Source organism: Emydura macquarii, unplaced genomic scaffold, assembly GCF_026122565.2.
Source record: "Emydura macquarii macquarii isolate MOO-44397 ecotype Brisbane River unplaced genomic scaffold, CSIRO-AGI_Emac_v2 contig_1348, whole genome shotgun sequence".
NCBI lineage: Eukaryota > Metazoa > Chordata > Testudines > Chelidae > Emydura > Emydura macquarii.
In genome coordinates this window covers 5,461,060-5,478,398 of record NW_027131485.1, presented here as the reverse complement: position 1 = coordinate 5,478,398, position 17,339 = coordinate 5,461,060, and the positions used below count along the sequence as shown (strand labels likewise).

Genomic DNA, 17,339 nt, shown 5'->3' with positions numbered 1-17,339 from the left:
GTCCGTCCACCGCAAAATCTTGCAGCTCCTTCTTTTTCAGCGGCAGCTCGCTGTGTCTTGCCGTCCACCGAGAAATTGCGCGCCCTCCACTCTATCTGTGGCAGCACTACCCTCCAGCATCAGCTTGGTTCGCAGGCCGGATACGAAAGGGTGGTATGTTTGAAACCCCTGCATTAGGGTGTGCCCGGGCACACCCCGTACGCACGCCTATGCAGAGAGATTTGTGCTCCTCTCTGTGACATGGTCTAGCATATCAAGATCAAGAACTACCAGTCCCAGAGTTCCTTGCGCACAGGCAGGAGGGAGAGAGAGCTGGTGGGAAGATCAAAGCAAAGCACCATAAAACAGTGGGAACTAGTGCTGCTGCTTCTTCTTCTGGTAGGATTAGCAGGCCCAAAATATATGTGAGTAAGTGTCTAATTCACTCACAGTCACACACACACATCTCATATTGCCATGTCTGGTGATGTCTATAAATACAAATCAGGCAGCCAGAAACATAAGAAGATAAAAGAAAGGGAACTAAAAGAAGCTAAAGGACACCAATCAATCCTCCAGTTTTTCAAATCAGACAAGGCCTTCCTACATCAGGCAATATACTAACTAGGGAAGCCGATAAACAAAATCAAGATGAAAATGATTTCACTATAGAAACTGTCTGTGGCACTGGCAATTGATGACAAAAGAAAAGCTGCCAGAACATGCATCCTATGACTCCAATTTAATGCTTGAAGATAGTCAAGTAGTATCACCATTATAATGACCAAAAAGTTGCAAAATAGTCAGCAAACTTGTAGGACTCTCAGGCTGGGTGTTATGTTAAACAAAAATAGTAAAGAGGGGCATTTTTCAGAAATGTAAAATATATAATAGTAATTTCAGAATTCAAACTTTTTTTCATGGTTTATGAGATTATATGAGGGATAGTGGTATGTGTGTGGGAGGGGACCCGTGTTACGAGTTTGTACTGGGCCCGAAAAATTATGCTTGGCCCTCCCTGGGGGTTCGCAGACTGTCTAAAATTTTTCAAAGGGGTCCGTCCATACATCCAGTCGAAATATTTTAGTGGTCCGCAAATGAAAAAAGTTTGAAAACCACTGCACCAAGCAATTATATGGAGGACAGAGCAACCTTTTCTACCAGTATAGGGCCTGATACTGTAATGTGATCAATGTGTCGGATCCTTACGCCCACATAGAGTCATGTTGAAATCAGTGTGGCTCTACGTGGGTGTCATTCTCATTCTGCAGGACAGGCCATTGCATGGTGTTTGTGGATAGAGATGAGAGGGTCTTCCATGATGGGAGGAAAGGCCTGCAACATAGGTGTCCTGAACATGGGGGAGAGCAAACCAGGAGAAATAAAGGATGTTCCCCAGGAGACATGTAATGAATACCCAGATAATATAAGACTTCAGTGTATTGTAGAGTCTGTTTTACTCAGACAGTTGAGATTCAGATTGCATTGTAAGAGTGTACAGGTAAGTGCCCAGAACACTTTGGGAGCTGTGTAAATAATACTAATCAGAGCTGCAGGTGGCATTTTCTCACATGGTATTCACAGGTACCTCCAGGACTGATACTACAGTGATGATGCCAAATCACCATCCCTAGAACTAGCACTGAAACATCAGTCCTGAAAGTGTTGTCTTTGAACCATAGATGTTTAAGATGGGAAATTTTCTATTAGCTCTAGTCCATCCCTTTGTCAGGGTAAGCTTGTTCTTACATTGTTTTTAGTGTTTGTCCGTCTTCTGAAGGTGGTATGTTTGGGTGGGCATCGCAAGAAATATGGCATGTGGAAAAGGTCCATTCTGCGGGGTGGGGAGATATATATATGTAATTACTTTATGCACAGGGTGCCACAAAACTTCATGTTTTCCCAGTACCCAGGAAAATACTCTGTAATCTGCAGCCATTAGTAGCCTTTTTCTACTTTTCACTTTGCTTGGATCTCAGGTTGATTTTTGACCCACAGAAGAATAATCTCCAGTAATGCAATCAGACACAGTATTTTACAGCTGCTCTATTTTGAAATAGTGGAATATTGTTTCTACACTGCTTTTTATCAGGCCTCAAATTAAAAATATATTAAATTAAGGATGAAAGGAAATATATTCTCTTAACCCTTTGATACCTGCAGGAATTGGGAAATATTGTTCTCAATCTGAACACAGTTAGGGAGAGAATTTTCCAAAGCCCAGGAGGAAACAGGACCTTGTTCCTTGTTACGTTGGAGAAATGCTTTGCAGCTTTGAGCTCTATGGAGTGTGTGGATATATTAAGCCAAGTTCTGCGGGTGTCTTCAGTGAGCTACCTTCAACCTGATATCATTGGAAGCCTCCCTAAAGATCTTCAACAAGATACTTTCAGAAACTTGTAAGCCATTTGTTTCCCAATGAAAACAATAATTTCTATTATCTTCTGATTAAATATACTTTAAAAAAAAAGATTTTGATATAGCGGCTCTATATTTGGCTTCAAGATACAACTTTCTGTTAGTTTTAATTTATTTTGATGCTTTAAAAGGGGTGGGCAAACTTTGTGGCCTGAGAGCCACATCTGGGTATAGAAATTGTATGGCGGGCCATTAATGCTCCGGGAGTGGCTCCAGTCAAGGCGCCGCTGGGCCCATGTGGTGGGAGAAGGGCAGTGGGGGGAAGGGGTGAGCGGTCGCTGCACTCTGGCCAGGGCGTTGCTGGGCCCACGTGGTGGGAGAGGGGCGGGGAGAAGGTGTGGGGCTAGGAGAGAGAGCAGCCACTGCCACACCACACAGTTTGTTCCTCAACTTTCTGCAGACCACCTGAATGGAGCTCACAGACCACTGGTTGAGCTGGAGGGTCTGATGAAAAGCTCAGATGGGCCATAGTTTACCCATCCTGCTTTAAAACCATGTTTGCTAATCTATCCCTTTAAAAGGAAGTCTACTTATCAATTGATTAGCATGTGCTATTGTATCATTTAGATCGGCAGTATTCAAGGACCTCTACGACAAGACAAAGGCAAATGCACAAAGAACTCTGTATGACTGGATGAAGCAGATTCTACAGAAATCCTATACCTCCAGTGGTATGTTGAATATTAAAACAAGGACTAGCTTATCGCTCTGGAAACATGGTCAGGAAAGGGTTAATCTTCCATAGTGAACTTTTTTCCTCATTATGAACAGTGTTGTGTTAAGGGCAGCCCTCTGAAATACTGTACATCTCTCCAGTGTGTGATAAACATATATCCTTTATCTAGAGCTGCCCTGCAGATAGAATGATCAAATATGCTTATTCCTAAAGGAGAACTCCACCCTTGTGCAGAGCACCATGCACAAGGACTACGTGCCATTTTGGTCCTGTTTCTAAGGTTTATATGGGATTTAAGTGGTGTATTATCCTTGTTCAGGCTCTGCACAGAGGTGAAATTCACTATGGTACCTTGTTTAAACTAGGAAAACAGGTGATCTTTGGAAATGTTAACCACCATGTTTTTAAACACAACAGGTGGCTGTGAAGGTTCTGCCATTGGAGTACTGGCTCATTCAGAGAAATGACAAAATAAAAACGAAGTAAAATAAGTGTACCTCCCTCCCAATTTTACATGCCTTTCACAGCTGTTTATCTTCCATGGCTGAGGTGCTTATTCCAGTGCCAGACAGCATAGCACAAATTCCACTAGGGAGCACCAAAGCAGCAGCAACAAGACATCAGGGAGGGCACCTGCACTTCATTAAACGCTCTGTAGTAGTAATACTAGTAGCAATTTGTTCTTCTAGGGTTTCATCCCCTTCCCATTGAAATCAAAGGACTTCAATGGAGCAGGATCCAGGTTCTGTGGACTCTTCCATCTAAAGATATCAAAGTAATCTATAAACGTTAATACTGTAATGAATGAGCCTCAGACACACCTGAGTATTAATGATATTAACACCATTTTACATATGGAGAAACAGAGGCATATTACTTGCCCACAGCAAGCCTGAGGCAGAGTTGTAAAGAGTCCAGATCTTCTGACTTCCAGATCTGTGCCTTAAGTACAAGCGCATCCTCCCTTAATTAACAAGTGAACATACAGCTGAGAAGTAACTGAGGGTTACAGTGCCCCACTTAAGAGTTCCAGCATTGGTGAATGTTGGTTGTCATTCTTGCTTGTTTCCTTGACCATTACGGATTAGGAACAGTATAAAGACAACACAAAGAAGGGAGCTTTTATACCTCTGCAGCATTCCCTCCTTCCACTTAGCGCAGCAGTGCAAGAATCTTGAAACATACCTCGTATCTGTGTTATTTATTAGGCTGCCTTCCCAACATTCTTGCTAGTTTTCGTTACAGATATTTCCTCATTTGTATATATGTTGTGCAAAGCATGTCTTCCTGCCCACTGCAGTTGTACCAAGGTCACAGTATCAACGTGAGATGACCTGTTTTAATGTCTCAAAAACATCTCTCCAGCTGTAAATAACTCAGCAAATTCTCCTATTAAAAATACCAACCTCTCCAAAGATGAAGAATTCTAGTGGCTTTTACAAAAACACGTGCTGATGTTTTTTACATTTTCTGCATAGTTTTTAAAGAACAAAAAAGGCTCAAGGGACCATAATCTCCAGTGTTGATAAAAGCAAGTTTGCTTTTCTATTAAATGCTGCAGTCAGTATCTTTACATTGTGAAAATTCCTTTTCCCTCACCCTTCCTCTTCTCTCTCTTCGTTTCTGTCTCTTAATGTACTTTGTGATGGAAGGTAGTATGGTCTAACAATAAGAGCAAGGGACAGGAAGCCAGGACTCTGGGAGTCCATTCTGAACTGTGCCTCACCACATCAACTTAAGGCAATCACTTGAGATCTATGTTTTCAAAAGTGCCCACTAATTTTGGGTGCCTGTTTGAGAAACCCGTGGCCTGATTTTTCAGAGATGTTGAAAATTCTCTGAAGTGTATTCATGACTATTGATAGAAGTCAACTGGAGTTGTGGGTGATCAGTATCTCTGCAAATCAGGCCCCAGAGATGTCAAGTTGAGCACCCAAAGCATTGAGAGATCCAAAATTCATAGACACTTTTGGAAAACTTAAGTCTTAACCGCTCTGTGCCTCAGTTTTTCCACTTGTTAAATGGGGATAATTTTTTCCCAGGGCTGTTGTGAATCTTGATTGTTTATTTGTAAAACATTCTGAGGTCCTGGGATTGTGCTATATAAATGCAAAATATTGTTCTTATTATAATATGGTATTGTGTTTCTTCAGCCTTTATCCTAATTTGTGGCTGTACTAAATATTTTTTACTTTCTCTGTGGTTAATATCAGTTAACAATGAGAGTGTTCTGTGTAGTTATAGCATATAGTTAGTCATTTAATGGGACCCTGTGATGTTAATAGTATACAAAGATAAAGTGCTTTACCTCTGTTACGAGATAACACATCTGATTATGAAAACTGAATTTCAGAAAAACTGCTACTTCATACTGTTTTTTACTTTTGCATTTTGTTCAGGTTAGGCAATACAAACAGACTAGTCATTTTCACTTTCTGGTTCTCATGTATTAGCACAAAGCTGTAATAGCTGGGTGCACAAACCCTAGAGTAAAGTTTTAAAAGCAAACAAAACTGATTTATTGACATTTAAAATATTAATGAATACACTTCTGTTGTTAGTTTGTAAAATGTTAGTTATAACCCATCTCATCCCTGCCATTTATGGATTTAAACTATCTGATATTGTCCATTTTTAAAAGCAGGAACTAGTAGAGTTATCATTTTAGAGTTCCTTTGATTATCCAGCAATGAAGATATATAGAGCATAATATTTGTGTAACCACAATGACATTCTTTACATTTGAACGAGTATTTTTGTACAAAACAGAGTTAAATGATTCAACTTCTTGGGTCAGTGCAGAAAATCTATGGATTTTGGGAAGATACATGGTTCATCTTCCATTAGAAGAAATTATGAAAATTAATCTGAATGAAGTAAGTAGAAAAAATGTGTTTGGATGTATCAATTATGCAATGATGTGATGCACGGCTAGAATGATCACAAGCACAAACTTAAAAATGAAAGATTAATGTGTATTTTTAAAATTACTTAGTTGCAAAGCAAATCCAACTATTCAGTCAATCATTTATTAACGACCCACTCCACTGCCTGTTTTAAAATTGAAAAATGTACAACATCCATAGGTGCTTAATTAGATGTGTATGCCTGCCATTGTCTCTTTCCCACAATCCATCTGCATCAAAACTTCCATGGGCTGCACAAGGAGTTCTTCAGATGAGAGAACTGCAGGACCAGGCCCCATATTAGATTCCAAATTATTTAGGAGTGATACAAAACCACTGATCTTTGCCTTCTCAAACTTTGTATTATCCAAATTGCTCTTGGTGCCATCTGTGTAATCTGAATGGAGGCAGATAATTGTTTACAGTATAAAATATGTGTATTAATGTCTTTAGTTCGTATAGATTCCTGATGATATGCTTTTGTTTGTACTAATTAGATGAGACTATTCATAAGCTATGACAATGCAACAAAGCAGCTGGATTCAGTGTATGATATCACACCAGAACTCGCTCAAGCTTTCCTAGAAAGAATAAATGCATCAGGATTTGATCTGAGAAACACTTCAACTATCTACAGGCAAGTAAAACTTATTTTCACTTTTGGCTGTCTTTGAAAATGCTTTTCTGAAGCAAAGTGAAGGAAAGAGAGAGACTGGATGTCACGTGAGATTGCTAGAACATCGTAGTTTTTTACTTCTAGGTTTCTGATTGAAAACTGCCACTGGTTGGTAACAACCAAGAGTTGTTGCCATTTGATTAATTTTTGTAGGTGCTTTTAAAGTAACCGATGGTCTCACTAGCTTCCTTGTGCACAAGTGTCCATATAATTAGTAGAAACCCAGAATCAAGGTTTCATTGTGCTAGGCATCATACAACAAAGTACATAAGACATTCCCTGGCTGAGAGAGCTGACAATTTAGATGTCAGGCATAATGTCACGGGTGGATGAAATGCACAAAAAAGGCAGGAGTAGTTTAGAAGGATAATGTTGCAATAAACAAATTAATTTAGCAGAAAACAACACTCAGCTAACCACTTGCCTAACCATTGTCAGATGATATTGATCTGTAGGCATTATGACAGAGTAGGCTTTGAGGAGGAAATCACACATGACACTAGACACCATCACCAAAAGTATTGTTAATTGACACCCAGATTACCAGTCACAGCAGAAACAACGAGAGTTCTGTAGCACTTTAAAGACTAACAAATTTAATTTCAGCAGGCATAAGCTTTTGTGGGCTTCAGCCCACTTCCTAGCACACGAAAGCTTATGAAAAGAAAGCTTATGCCTGCTGAAATTAAATTTGTTAGTCTTTAATGTGCTACAGAACTCTCGTTGTTTTTGCTGTATACAGACTAACACGGCTATCACTCTGGAACTCAGTCACAGTAGAGAGGCCAAGGAGAAAACAGGTAAAAAGAATGATCTACCCTCCCCACTTTAGTAGTCCCTTGGGAAAGCATTGATCCACATTTGCATGCATTTGCTGCCCATCCTGTGCCTGTTCTGTGGGTAAATGGAGGACCTCCATCTTCAGGGCTTTCAAACCAGCACTAAACTCACTTTAACAATAAAAAAGAAAATAAACCTTTCTCGTGAATATTCAGCGTGTAAACCTGTTCCTTTACATTTACATTACATTTTTTCATATAAATGATTCATATAAAATACATCACTATCTGGAGTTATTTGCAGCCCTCTGGAGCAATTCCTTGGACTTTTAAGATTTATAAAGAATACTCTTTATGGTTCCAATTCTTTTCTAATTACACCGGTGGAACTCTGTTCACTTCAGTGGAGTTATTCCCGATTTACATTGGTGTAAGTGAGAGGAGAATCGGGCCCACCATGTATATTTGTGTGTCAAGAATGAGGGGGAAAAAAATCTCACAAATGGTTTTTATTACCCATGAAAGGTGCTAGCTTCTCATAAACTGGAGGAATGTCATGCTCCGAAGTCCTTAATATATTCCATTTTACAACAACCTTTTTATGTATTTTAACCAAATTAATGATTTAAAATGCTCTTTTAAAAAGTAATATTATTATTTATTGCTGCTAATCCCAAGGGAGATGGTGAGCATTTGGTGGGCTATGCATCAGATGGTAACTATTTGTTATAGAAGTGTGGTTATAGATATTTTGTTGATTTGCATGTTAATCTGATAATGTCCCATGAATTCCCATGGGCCACTAAAACAGTAGGTTGTTACATTGCTAAGCTATTTGCTGTTGAAGGACTAGAGGAAGTAAAAACTGTCTGTACCCATCTGCTCTGCAGACTTCTACCAACTTTGTGACTAGGTTGCAGCATAGCTAGCTGCTGCCACAGTTCATATCCATAAACTACATAGTTTAGATGCTAATCCTAGTGTGCCCATGTTCTATATATCGATCCTGTCTGTGAGCAGGGCTGTAGCATGAATGTCAAGTTATTTGTAGCTGCATTCTCCTATGGTTCCTGCCCTATGTAAATGGGATTGCTAATAGGTTGGAAGATTAAATATATGGGCAAGCCCACTATTGTAGCCTTTCTTGCTCATTTGATGACTAATCTTGACTGTAAGTGCAGTAGAAGTAGAAAATGCTCAATAAAGAGTGCTGATATTTTACCATTACTATGATATGACCATCAGGTCAAATGTGTCAGTGTGGTTGATACACATGCATATGATACACAAAGGTCCTGTCTGCCTGATAGCTGAAATCATGCAATCAACAAAGGTGTGTGGAAAATGGCTGTTCACAGCGTGTATTTCCTAACCAGTATGGACAGATATTTTTCTTCTACGTTATGAAACTATGCTATAGACTTAACCAGGAAGGTCTTGAGTGAAATAATCTATAGTGGAGCTTTGTAAAACAGTTAAAAAATATCCCTCTTCATCACAGTTAGGGAAAACATACTACATCCCTGCTTGCAATAACTGTGTTTGAACTTTGTTGTGTTCTTAACATAGTTTTAGCTACCAGGTAGACTAAGCCAGAGGAGTTTTAGGCATTTAATCCTCAGCCATACACATAGTTGTGTGCCCTGCCGGCGCTAGGAAACAGAGGAATGTTTGACGTAGTGTATCAAACATGGCTTCATCTCTGACTTATAACGCAGATCTTACCCAATAATCATGCTGCTGCCAATCCCTTAGTATCTAATATCTAAAGGTTTATTCTTAGGGAAAAAGAAAGAAGAGAGAGTTAAAATGGTCAAAGAATCATACATACAATTATTGCAAAGTTTCTTGAGTCAGGTTTTAGAAGGGGTGAAATAAACTGCTGATTTGCAAAGTCTCTGGAAATTACCCAAAAGCTTGGGGGTCATCCGTCCTTGTTTAAAGCTTCCTCGTTAGGAATCCAGTCCAGAAAAATGAAGCAGGAGATGAAGACAAGATGGAGTCTTGGAGATGGTGCAGCTGCCTTCTCTCAATGCGTGGATGCTTTCAGTCTCAGTTTGTGGAAAATTACAAAATGGAGTCCAGGGTCACATGAGCAAGTCACATGTCCTTGCATACTTTTTTGAATCACTGGAGCAGCACTGTCCATGCTCTGGCTAAAACGTTCATGGAAAGGCCCATTGGGAGGGGAAGGGGACACAGGCTTCTTCTGTGGTCCATTGTGTGAGCTAAATGTCCTTAAACGGGCTGTTAACATTCACAATAGGCTGGCTTCAATGTAGATTTTATCTGGTGGGTGTTACTCAGCAATGCAGCATATATGCAGGATTCCAGTTCATAGTCAATATCTATCAGTTCAAATACAAAATGATATTTGCCTATAAACAGGATAATCATACTTAGCAAATCATAACTTTTCCATTGACAGCCTTACGTGATATACTTTGCTTAAGTTTCATTGCAATTGTATAACAGTGGTAGCAACAATGTTATACATGGTTATATTTCAATCATATAACATCACATCCTACTTTAAAGATTCAAGGTGGTGGTGAAAACTAGAAGTGATCAGAAAGCTAGTGAAAGGCTTTGAGCACAGGAGCTGCATTTATGCTCTACCTCCCCACCCCAGGAAGCAGGTATATCTGTAGTTAGCTAACTCATATCTGGTCTCCCATACAGGTTAGGCTTGTTGGTTTGTTTTTATGATAATATGGAACAAATGGATGCTGTTGTGGCACAGGTTTTACTTCATCAAATGATCAAATGCAATCACCTGAGAGGCTTCCAGGCTGATGTTCATAAGGTGTGTATTCTGTTCACTCATGCATGAACTATCCTAGCTAATCTGATCCTAGAAAGAGATAGGGAACCAGTTTCTTCTTTAAAATCCAACAAGAAAAGAGTGACAAATCACCGATCTCCAAAAAATACATGAAAAAGTATTTGAATAAATAATGCAAAAGATAAAAATCCATTGGTGCTTTTAACAGCATTTAGTCCTTTTCTTAGCCTGTTTGCTTATTTTTTATATTTATTTGCCATCTGTGGTTCTATGTCAGGATTTCTGTGAAGTGGGTTCTTGCTAAGTGCTTGCTTCTGGTGCTGATGTTTAGTCAGAAAACCCCAGATAATGTTTGGGTGACGATGGAAATAGATCTTCACAAACCTCCCTGCTCTTAGACACAGTTTCATGTTCTGCATCTGTCTCTTCTTGTTTTAGCTCAAAGCTCAACTCCTAGACATTGCCATGCAAAACCAGACCTTGAATGATATCCTGGGGTCTCTGTCAGATGCAGTGGTTGGGTTGACGTCAAGTCAGCTGGACTCTTTGTCACCTGAAGCCGTGCATAATGCTATTTCAACATTAAACCAAGTCTCTGGATGGGCAAAAAGTCAAATTATGATTTTATCCAGCAAATATCTCACTTATGAAAAGGTACATTTGGGAATTTTCTGATATAACTTTATCACATTTGATAAAAACAAAGTGCAGAAACCTATTTTTTTCCCCAGCTGGAACTGTTGATTTTGAAAAGTTTAGAATCCACAGAGTTTTACTCTATAATTTATTCTCAGTACAAGATTTCTATAATGCTGTCATTGACAGACCTGGTCAGAAAATTCTGTTTAAACAATGTTTTAACTCAAAATAGGAAAATATAATACCTAAAATATAATTAGACATAGGAAGAATGTGCAGTTTCAGTCCATAGTTTTACTTTCTGTTCTGTCTGAATTGCTGCCACAATTAGCTGAACTTTAAGAACTTTTAAAACTATCACTGGAGGTTCAACATTCCAAATAATAGGATGCAGAAAGATGCATTTCAGACAAGAAATATATTGCACATCTCGAATTAATGGTTCTTAAATTTTTCTTTTAAGATTTCTGCTATACGTGGATTTGAAAACTTCTCATTTTGTTTCCTCTGCCCTCTATAGGTTTTATCATTTTATAACATTAGTCAAATGGGTGCTTTGGTGACTGGTATTAGTACTCAATCATTCTACAGCATGAACGCACGGGAACTCTCCCAAGTTATCAGAGGTACCTTATCCCAATATGCATCTGATTTATCACCTGCACAACAACAAGGTATCCTCAGTAAGGTAATAATACATTCTTAATCCCCCTCTCCATCTACACCAAAGTATGACCTTATACATAGAACATGATTTTAAACTACTGTCAGTTAGATGTAGATTTTGGCTAAATTGTTGACTGAAATAATTACCTCCTATTTGTAATCTGTTTTCCTCTCAAACGTCAAATACTCTTCAAAAGTTATGTACTTTATTCTCTATCATTCAGTAACATTATGTTAATGTTGAGTAATGAAGTAACTCTTTACCTGCAGTTTCTTAAGGAATATTGCATTGAATTGAAATAATTTAGTCAAATGCTATGAATCTAGCAATAAACTCTAAGTCCCATGTACTGTCTTTTTTCTCTTTATTAGATGCTTGCGTCTAGAGATTTTTCTTCAGCAGTCACAGATATACACGGAGCTTTTTTTAAAGAAGTATGTCTTTCTGATTTATGGAAGGAAACAGGTTTTAACTCTTCAATAGTAAAAGAAAAAGAATTAAGAAAAAGCCAGGTAATGAGCAGTTACAGTATTTCCATTTTCACTGTGATTGATGCCTTTATAAACACACAACATAGATTTTCTCTGAAACACAGTGAAACGCTTCAGGGCCATATTTTTAATCTTTAAGGGGTCTCTCTTGATTAGGATCACAGGCCACGTTTCTCCAATAGAAAAAAAAGTCATTACTATTATTGTTTTCCCTTCCTACTCCATGTTCAGAGATGTAGTCTGATGCTTACTGGAAGATGGGAAGAAAATAGAGCTAGAGGAGCATAAATGCAGAATGAGACTGGAGAATATAGGTAGAGGGAAGGAGTCAGTCCAAATATACTTTGATGACACCCACAACCAAAGGTTTCACTGACCTGCTCAACATATAAGAAATTTTTATATAAGAATAAACTAGTCTTTAATATACTACGCACAAAGCTTGTCAAGATTCTGCCACATATTTTTTCTTCCTGCCTATTGTGTATTTGCTATTTGCATTTGAAACCTGTGGTCTGTACATAGAGGTATCATGATCACTGTCTAACATACATGCCATCACTTAAGTCAGTGACTAAGACTATTCCTGTGAATAGGGCTTGGAGGGCTGAGGCCTCACAATCATGTTCAATGCCTTTAAAATTCATAAGAAAAATACTGCAGTATTTCCTTGAGCTTACAAACATATTACTCAAGATGCACTTTCCTGTATCTTTAATTTCAGGCCTTGTTTCTATATGAATTATTGTCTAAGAAAACAACAGCTCTCGCTGACCTCTTAAGGTATGGATGTTAATCTCACAGTATCACACCCTGGTTAAATGTGTTTGAAGCCTCATTTTGTTATGAGTGGTAATGAAGCAAATGTTCTTCTATAATTCTCAAAATATTTTATATTTATATAGCACCTTTCATCCCATGGGACCCCAAAGCCCCATTCATCTTTCTCATAAAGAGGGGCCCCTAACCTCAAAATGTGTATGAAAACACCCCCAAAGATCAATATTTTTCAGTTTAGGCTCAGCTCTGCTTCCTGATGGTTTTAATGATTCATTATCAAAGAAAACTATAAAGAGGTGGGGTTTGGAGGGGGATGCAGAATGAAGAGGAAGCCACAAAAAGGGGAAGCAGGATGAAGAGGTGTCCAGAAGAGGTTCTTTCTTGGGAATTGGTCTGTAGAATGAAAGAGAAGAAGATCCTCTGCTCTGGATCATGCTAACAAATTCATGAGATCGTGCCTTGTTCTCTCTATCAGTATAGGGCAGTTGGTGAAAGGAGTAACATGCCAGCAGATTGAGCATATGAGCACCGACTCTTTTCTAAATAATTTCAGATACTTTGAAAAGAATCTCCAGTTGCTTTCTCCATATCAGGTAAAATGAAAATATAACTGTCTGTGCATCTGTGTATTTTTCTGGATACATAATCTAATATACAAACTGTAGGTGGATTAGAAGGAGATGAATTCATAATTTTTTAAATGAATTTCAAATCTGCTGTATGAATTGTTCATTAACAGATTCAATTTTCACTATTTCATTTGTTCAAGAATTAATTGCAGAATAATTTCTGCAGTTCAGTCTTGATTGGTAGCTAATACATTAATAATGGGTTTAAAACTAATACAAACCCTCATATGCACCCAAGCATGGCCTTTTCATCTCTGGCACACAGGAAGAGGAAACTGCAAACAACTTCGTAGAAATTGTGTGCATGAAAAAGCTCTCTGAAGATAAGCATAATTCTACATATGCTAATTTTTAAGATGTAATAAACAAACCATATCTGCATTCTTCCTCAGAATTCATAAGTGCCTAAGATCTTAAATAATTTTGTTTTTAGGTTAACTGTTTGGCTTGGAAATTTTGGAAAGCTTCCAACACATCTATTCCTCCCTTTCTCTTATCAGTGCTTCCGTAAGTTACTCTTCTAATATGCATGGGGATATGTTCCATTTAATCCTCAACAGCTTTTTTTACTTAACCATTTATTGCCAGAGAAGTGGATGACTCAAGCAAGTTTTATATGCAAGTCACTGGTTCCAGCCAAATCAGTATCAGCCAAAAGTTGACACCATCTGATGTGTGTTCAGTGATTTGTGTGAAACATGTTTATCTTAATCCCTGGTTCCAGTAACATCATCAGAACTGTCACATTTGGGATTTATTGATACATGTAGAATTGTTATAGAGACTGAATTGCCTTCTTACCCTTTGGAAGGGGTATCTCTCCAGACAAAATTGAGGCACAATGACTGTGGAAAGTTTGCGCTCTACCTGCTGTATGAATGAACAGAGGACTTAATTCTCCAGTCCTTTCAGTTCATCACCTTTCATAATTGTTAAATTCACTTACATTTGTTTGTTTATTTTTTGTTTAAAGACACAGCCATTTTGGGACTGCCTAACTCATCAAATAGAACAGTTGGTGAAAAAAAGTTCAGTGTGCCTCATGGAAAAATTTGAAAAATGAATGTTTTTTTATTTCATTTGAAATTTTCAGTGAAATGTGTTTTTGTAACAAATTTTTTAAAAATATTTTTAAAAATTTTCTAAATATTTTGGTTTGGCTTGGTGGGAATACTCATGTCTCTCTCCTTTGAAGGTGGACGAGTGGGGTGAAAAAGTCAGTGGTTCATTTCTCCCTTCCTTCACCATCTCCCACCTCCCATTAAATTTTTAATTAAAAAATAAAACTTCTGACTTAAAGGAAAATAATTCCTTTTGGTTGAAAGGGGGTTTTCTATCAGGAGAAAAAAAAAATTGATAGAACTGTTTGGAGAAACTCCGGTACCAGGCATGTCTGAGAGACCCTCTTATGCTGCATCTTCTGTTCCATCAAAATCAGCTGGTATACTCTGATGCTCGTGGCTTCACTGGACTGCTCATTGAGAGTACAGAAACATTTGGAGAGCCTGACTGGCATAGCTTTGGGATTTGATTCAACTCTAAGAGGCTGTCTGCCACTCAGATGGAAAACCACATAACTTTGGTTCCATTTGGCAACCCTTCTTAGACCAGTGTAAAAGAGAAACATGTTCCAAAAATTCTTGTTATCAGTAATCCACCCACTGCATCTGGACTCATTAGAGAGATGAGAAATGCTCCCCTTCATTGTAGGTTTATGATGCTATATTTACTTTATAGTTCTCTAAAAGGTGCCAACTGGAGGATTTATTGTTTTTGTGTTACTTTTTACAAGAGTGGTTTTTTCCCTATAAAATATTCTGTTCACTTAAGTGTGTTGGCCAAGCCTGCATTGGTAGTGCTGTCAAGTTCTGCTACCTACTTGCATTTTATTTTGTAAAATAAATATAAACTACCCTAACAAACAAACAAGACAAAAAAAACCCAAACCTACGAGAGTCCAGTAGCATTTTAAAGACTAACAAATTTAATTTCTGCAGACATAAGCTTTCATTGGCTGCAACCTACTTCGTCAGATGCAAGAAAGAGAAATCAGATAGGGGGTATATATATACATCCAAGGGTAAGGAACAACAATGGGGAGCCTAGGTGTTAGCAAAGTCCATTCAGTTAGAGTAGATGAGGTCTATTCACAACCATTGATTAGAAGGTGAGAATGTGTGAACAGTGACAATTACTTCTTGTAATGAGATAACCATTCCAAGTCCCTATTCAGACCCAGTTTGATTGTGTCAAGTTTGTAGATGAGTTCCAGCTCTGTAGTTTCTCACTGAAGTCTATTTTTGAAATTTTTTTGTAGAAGTATGGCAACTTTCAAATCAGCTACAGAGTGTCCTGGGAGATTGAAGTGCTCTCCAACTGGTTTATGGGTGTTACCATTTTTTATGTCTGATTTGTGTCCATTTATTCTTTTGCATAGTAACAGTCCAGTTTGGCCAATGTACATGGCAGAGGGGCATTGCTGGCACGTGATGGGATATATTACATTAGTAGATGTGCAGGTGAATGAGCTCCTTATGGTGTGGCTGATGTGGTTAGGACCTGTGATGCTGTCACTAGAGTTGATGTGCAGGCAGAGCTGGCAACAGGGTTTGTTGCAGGGATAGGTTCCTGGGTTAGTGTTCTTCTTGTATGGTGTGTGGTTGCTGGTGAGTATTTGCTTCTTCACTTGCAAAGGGTGACTTTGGAATGTATTCTGACTTTATCACAATGGTCATTACGTAGTAAAGCTGCTTAGTCAGCCCAGTTGTCTAGAGATAGCACAACACACTGTCATTTGGGAAATCAAATTTGGATGTTGTTCAGTCCCTTGCTCCAGAATAGGGAGACACTGGGAGCGGTTCTCAAGCTTCTCTCTGTGGCCTGTCAGTGGTCTGAAATTTGAGTCCCTACTATAAAGACATCACACACAGCTCCTGACAGCCTGGTGGCAGCAGGCTTGCATTGCTCTCTAGCAATCCCTCTGGCTAACCCAGGAGTCTTTTCAGAGCCTGCACCCATTCTTTTACAGCACATGGGGATGGTTCTATAATGAATAACCAGTAAAGAGACCTGCCAATGCAGAAACTTTCTATAACCCTTATGTTCACAGATTTGTCTTACCCATTTCTAAATAACATAAAAAGGGGGAGGCAAGTCCTTCAACTACATTAGCTCCACATTAGTCCTTTGTGATATGTGTACACCAGCATCGTCTAAGGGAAGCTAAGTTCACTTACATGCTGAAGAGCTGAAAGAATGTGTAAGTTAAAGTAAGGTGGGGACTACTTTAACTTACACCTTTAATTATGCCAATGTACCCATCTCTGAATGTGGCCCTGTCACCACGGCCTTCCCATGCAGTACTAGGGAGAGCTCAAGTCCAGCTTTACAATCTAAGAAGTGGATTTTTTTTTAACTCCTCCTGCAGTGCTCAGCATCTGGAATCCATTTCAGGCACTTCGTGTGTCCCTTTCCTTATAAGTCTGGGGAAAACTGAACTGGATGTTCTGATTCTAAACTTCCACAAAAAGAATGCAGTCCTACAGAAGGTACAGGAGTGTCTGGTAAGCATGATGCATTTCTTTTGGGGGGACAAAGTGCAATGAAACAACAGCCACTTCTGCAATTACCCTAAATTGGGATGGCTTCTGCCTTACAAGATAAAATAAGTGCTATTTTAACATTGCGTAGGAGGTTCTCCTTTATGGCTTTGTCACATTTGTGGTTTTCACAGTAACATAGTAGTTGCAATTTCTTATTGTGCTTGATCTTATAATCCTGGGATTCTACAGAATTATTACTGAAATAGCCATATTGAGACAGGGCTGGGACACGTATGGCCAAACCATATTAGAATATAGCTTGTTCTTATCGGTGGCCTTGTCTGTACTGGCATCTTTCAGGAAATTTCCCAG

At 38.7% G+C, this 17,339-nt stretch overlaps 1 protein-coding gene across 1 annotated transcript in view; it reads left to right on the top strand.

The window, feature by feature from the left end:
* OTOA (otoancorin) overlaps nt 1–17,339 on the top strand; it is a 48,809-nt gene that overhangs the window by 4,289 nt on the left and 27,181 nt on the right. Inside the window, exons 7-18 of the mRNA XM_067550957.1 lie at nt 2,143–2,378; nt 2,965–3,068; nt 5,843–5,949; nt 6,477–6,616; nt 10,117–10,240; nt 10,658–10,873; nt 11,379–11,546; nt 11,897–12,037; nt 12,741–12,799; nt 13,272–13,389; nt 13,859–13,932; nt 16,853–16,988. Of these exons, the coding sequence (XP_067407058.1) occupies nt 2,143–2,378; nt 2,965–3,068; nt 5,843–5,949; nt 6,477–6,616; nt 10,117–10,240; nt 10,658–10,873; nt 11,379–11,546; nt 11,897–12,037; nt 12,741–12,799; nt 13,272–13,389; nt 13,859–13,932; nt 16,853–16,988 (1,623 nt within the window). The remainder of the gene's footprint in view (nt 1–2,142; nt 2,379–2,964; nt 3,069–5,842; nt 5,950–6,476; nt 6,617–10,116; nt 10,241–10,657; nt 10,874–11,378; nt 11,547–11,896; nt 12,038–12,740; nt 12,800–13,271; nt 13,390–13,858; nt 13,933–16,852; nt 16,989–17,339) is intronic.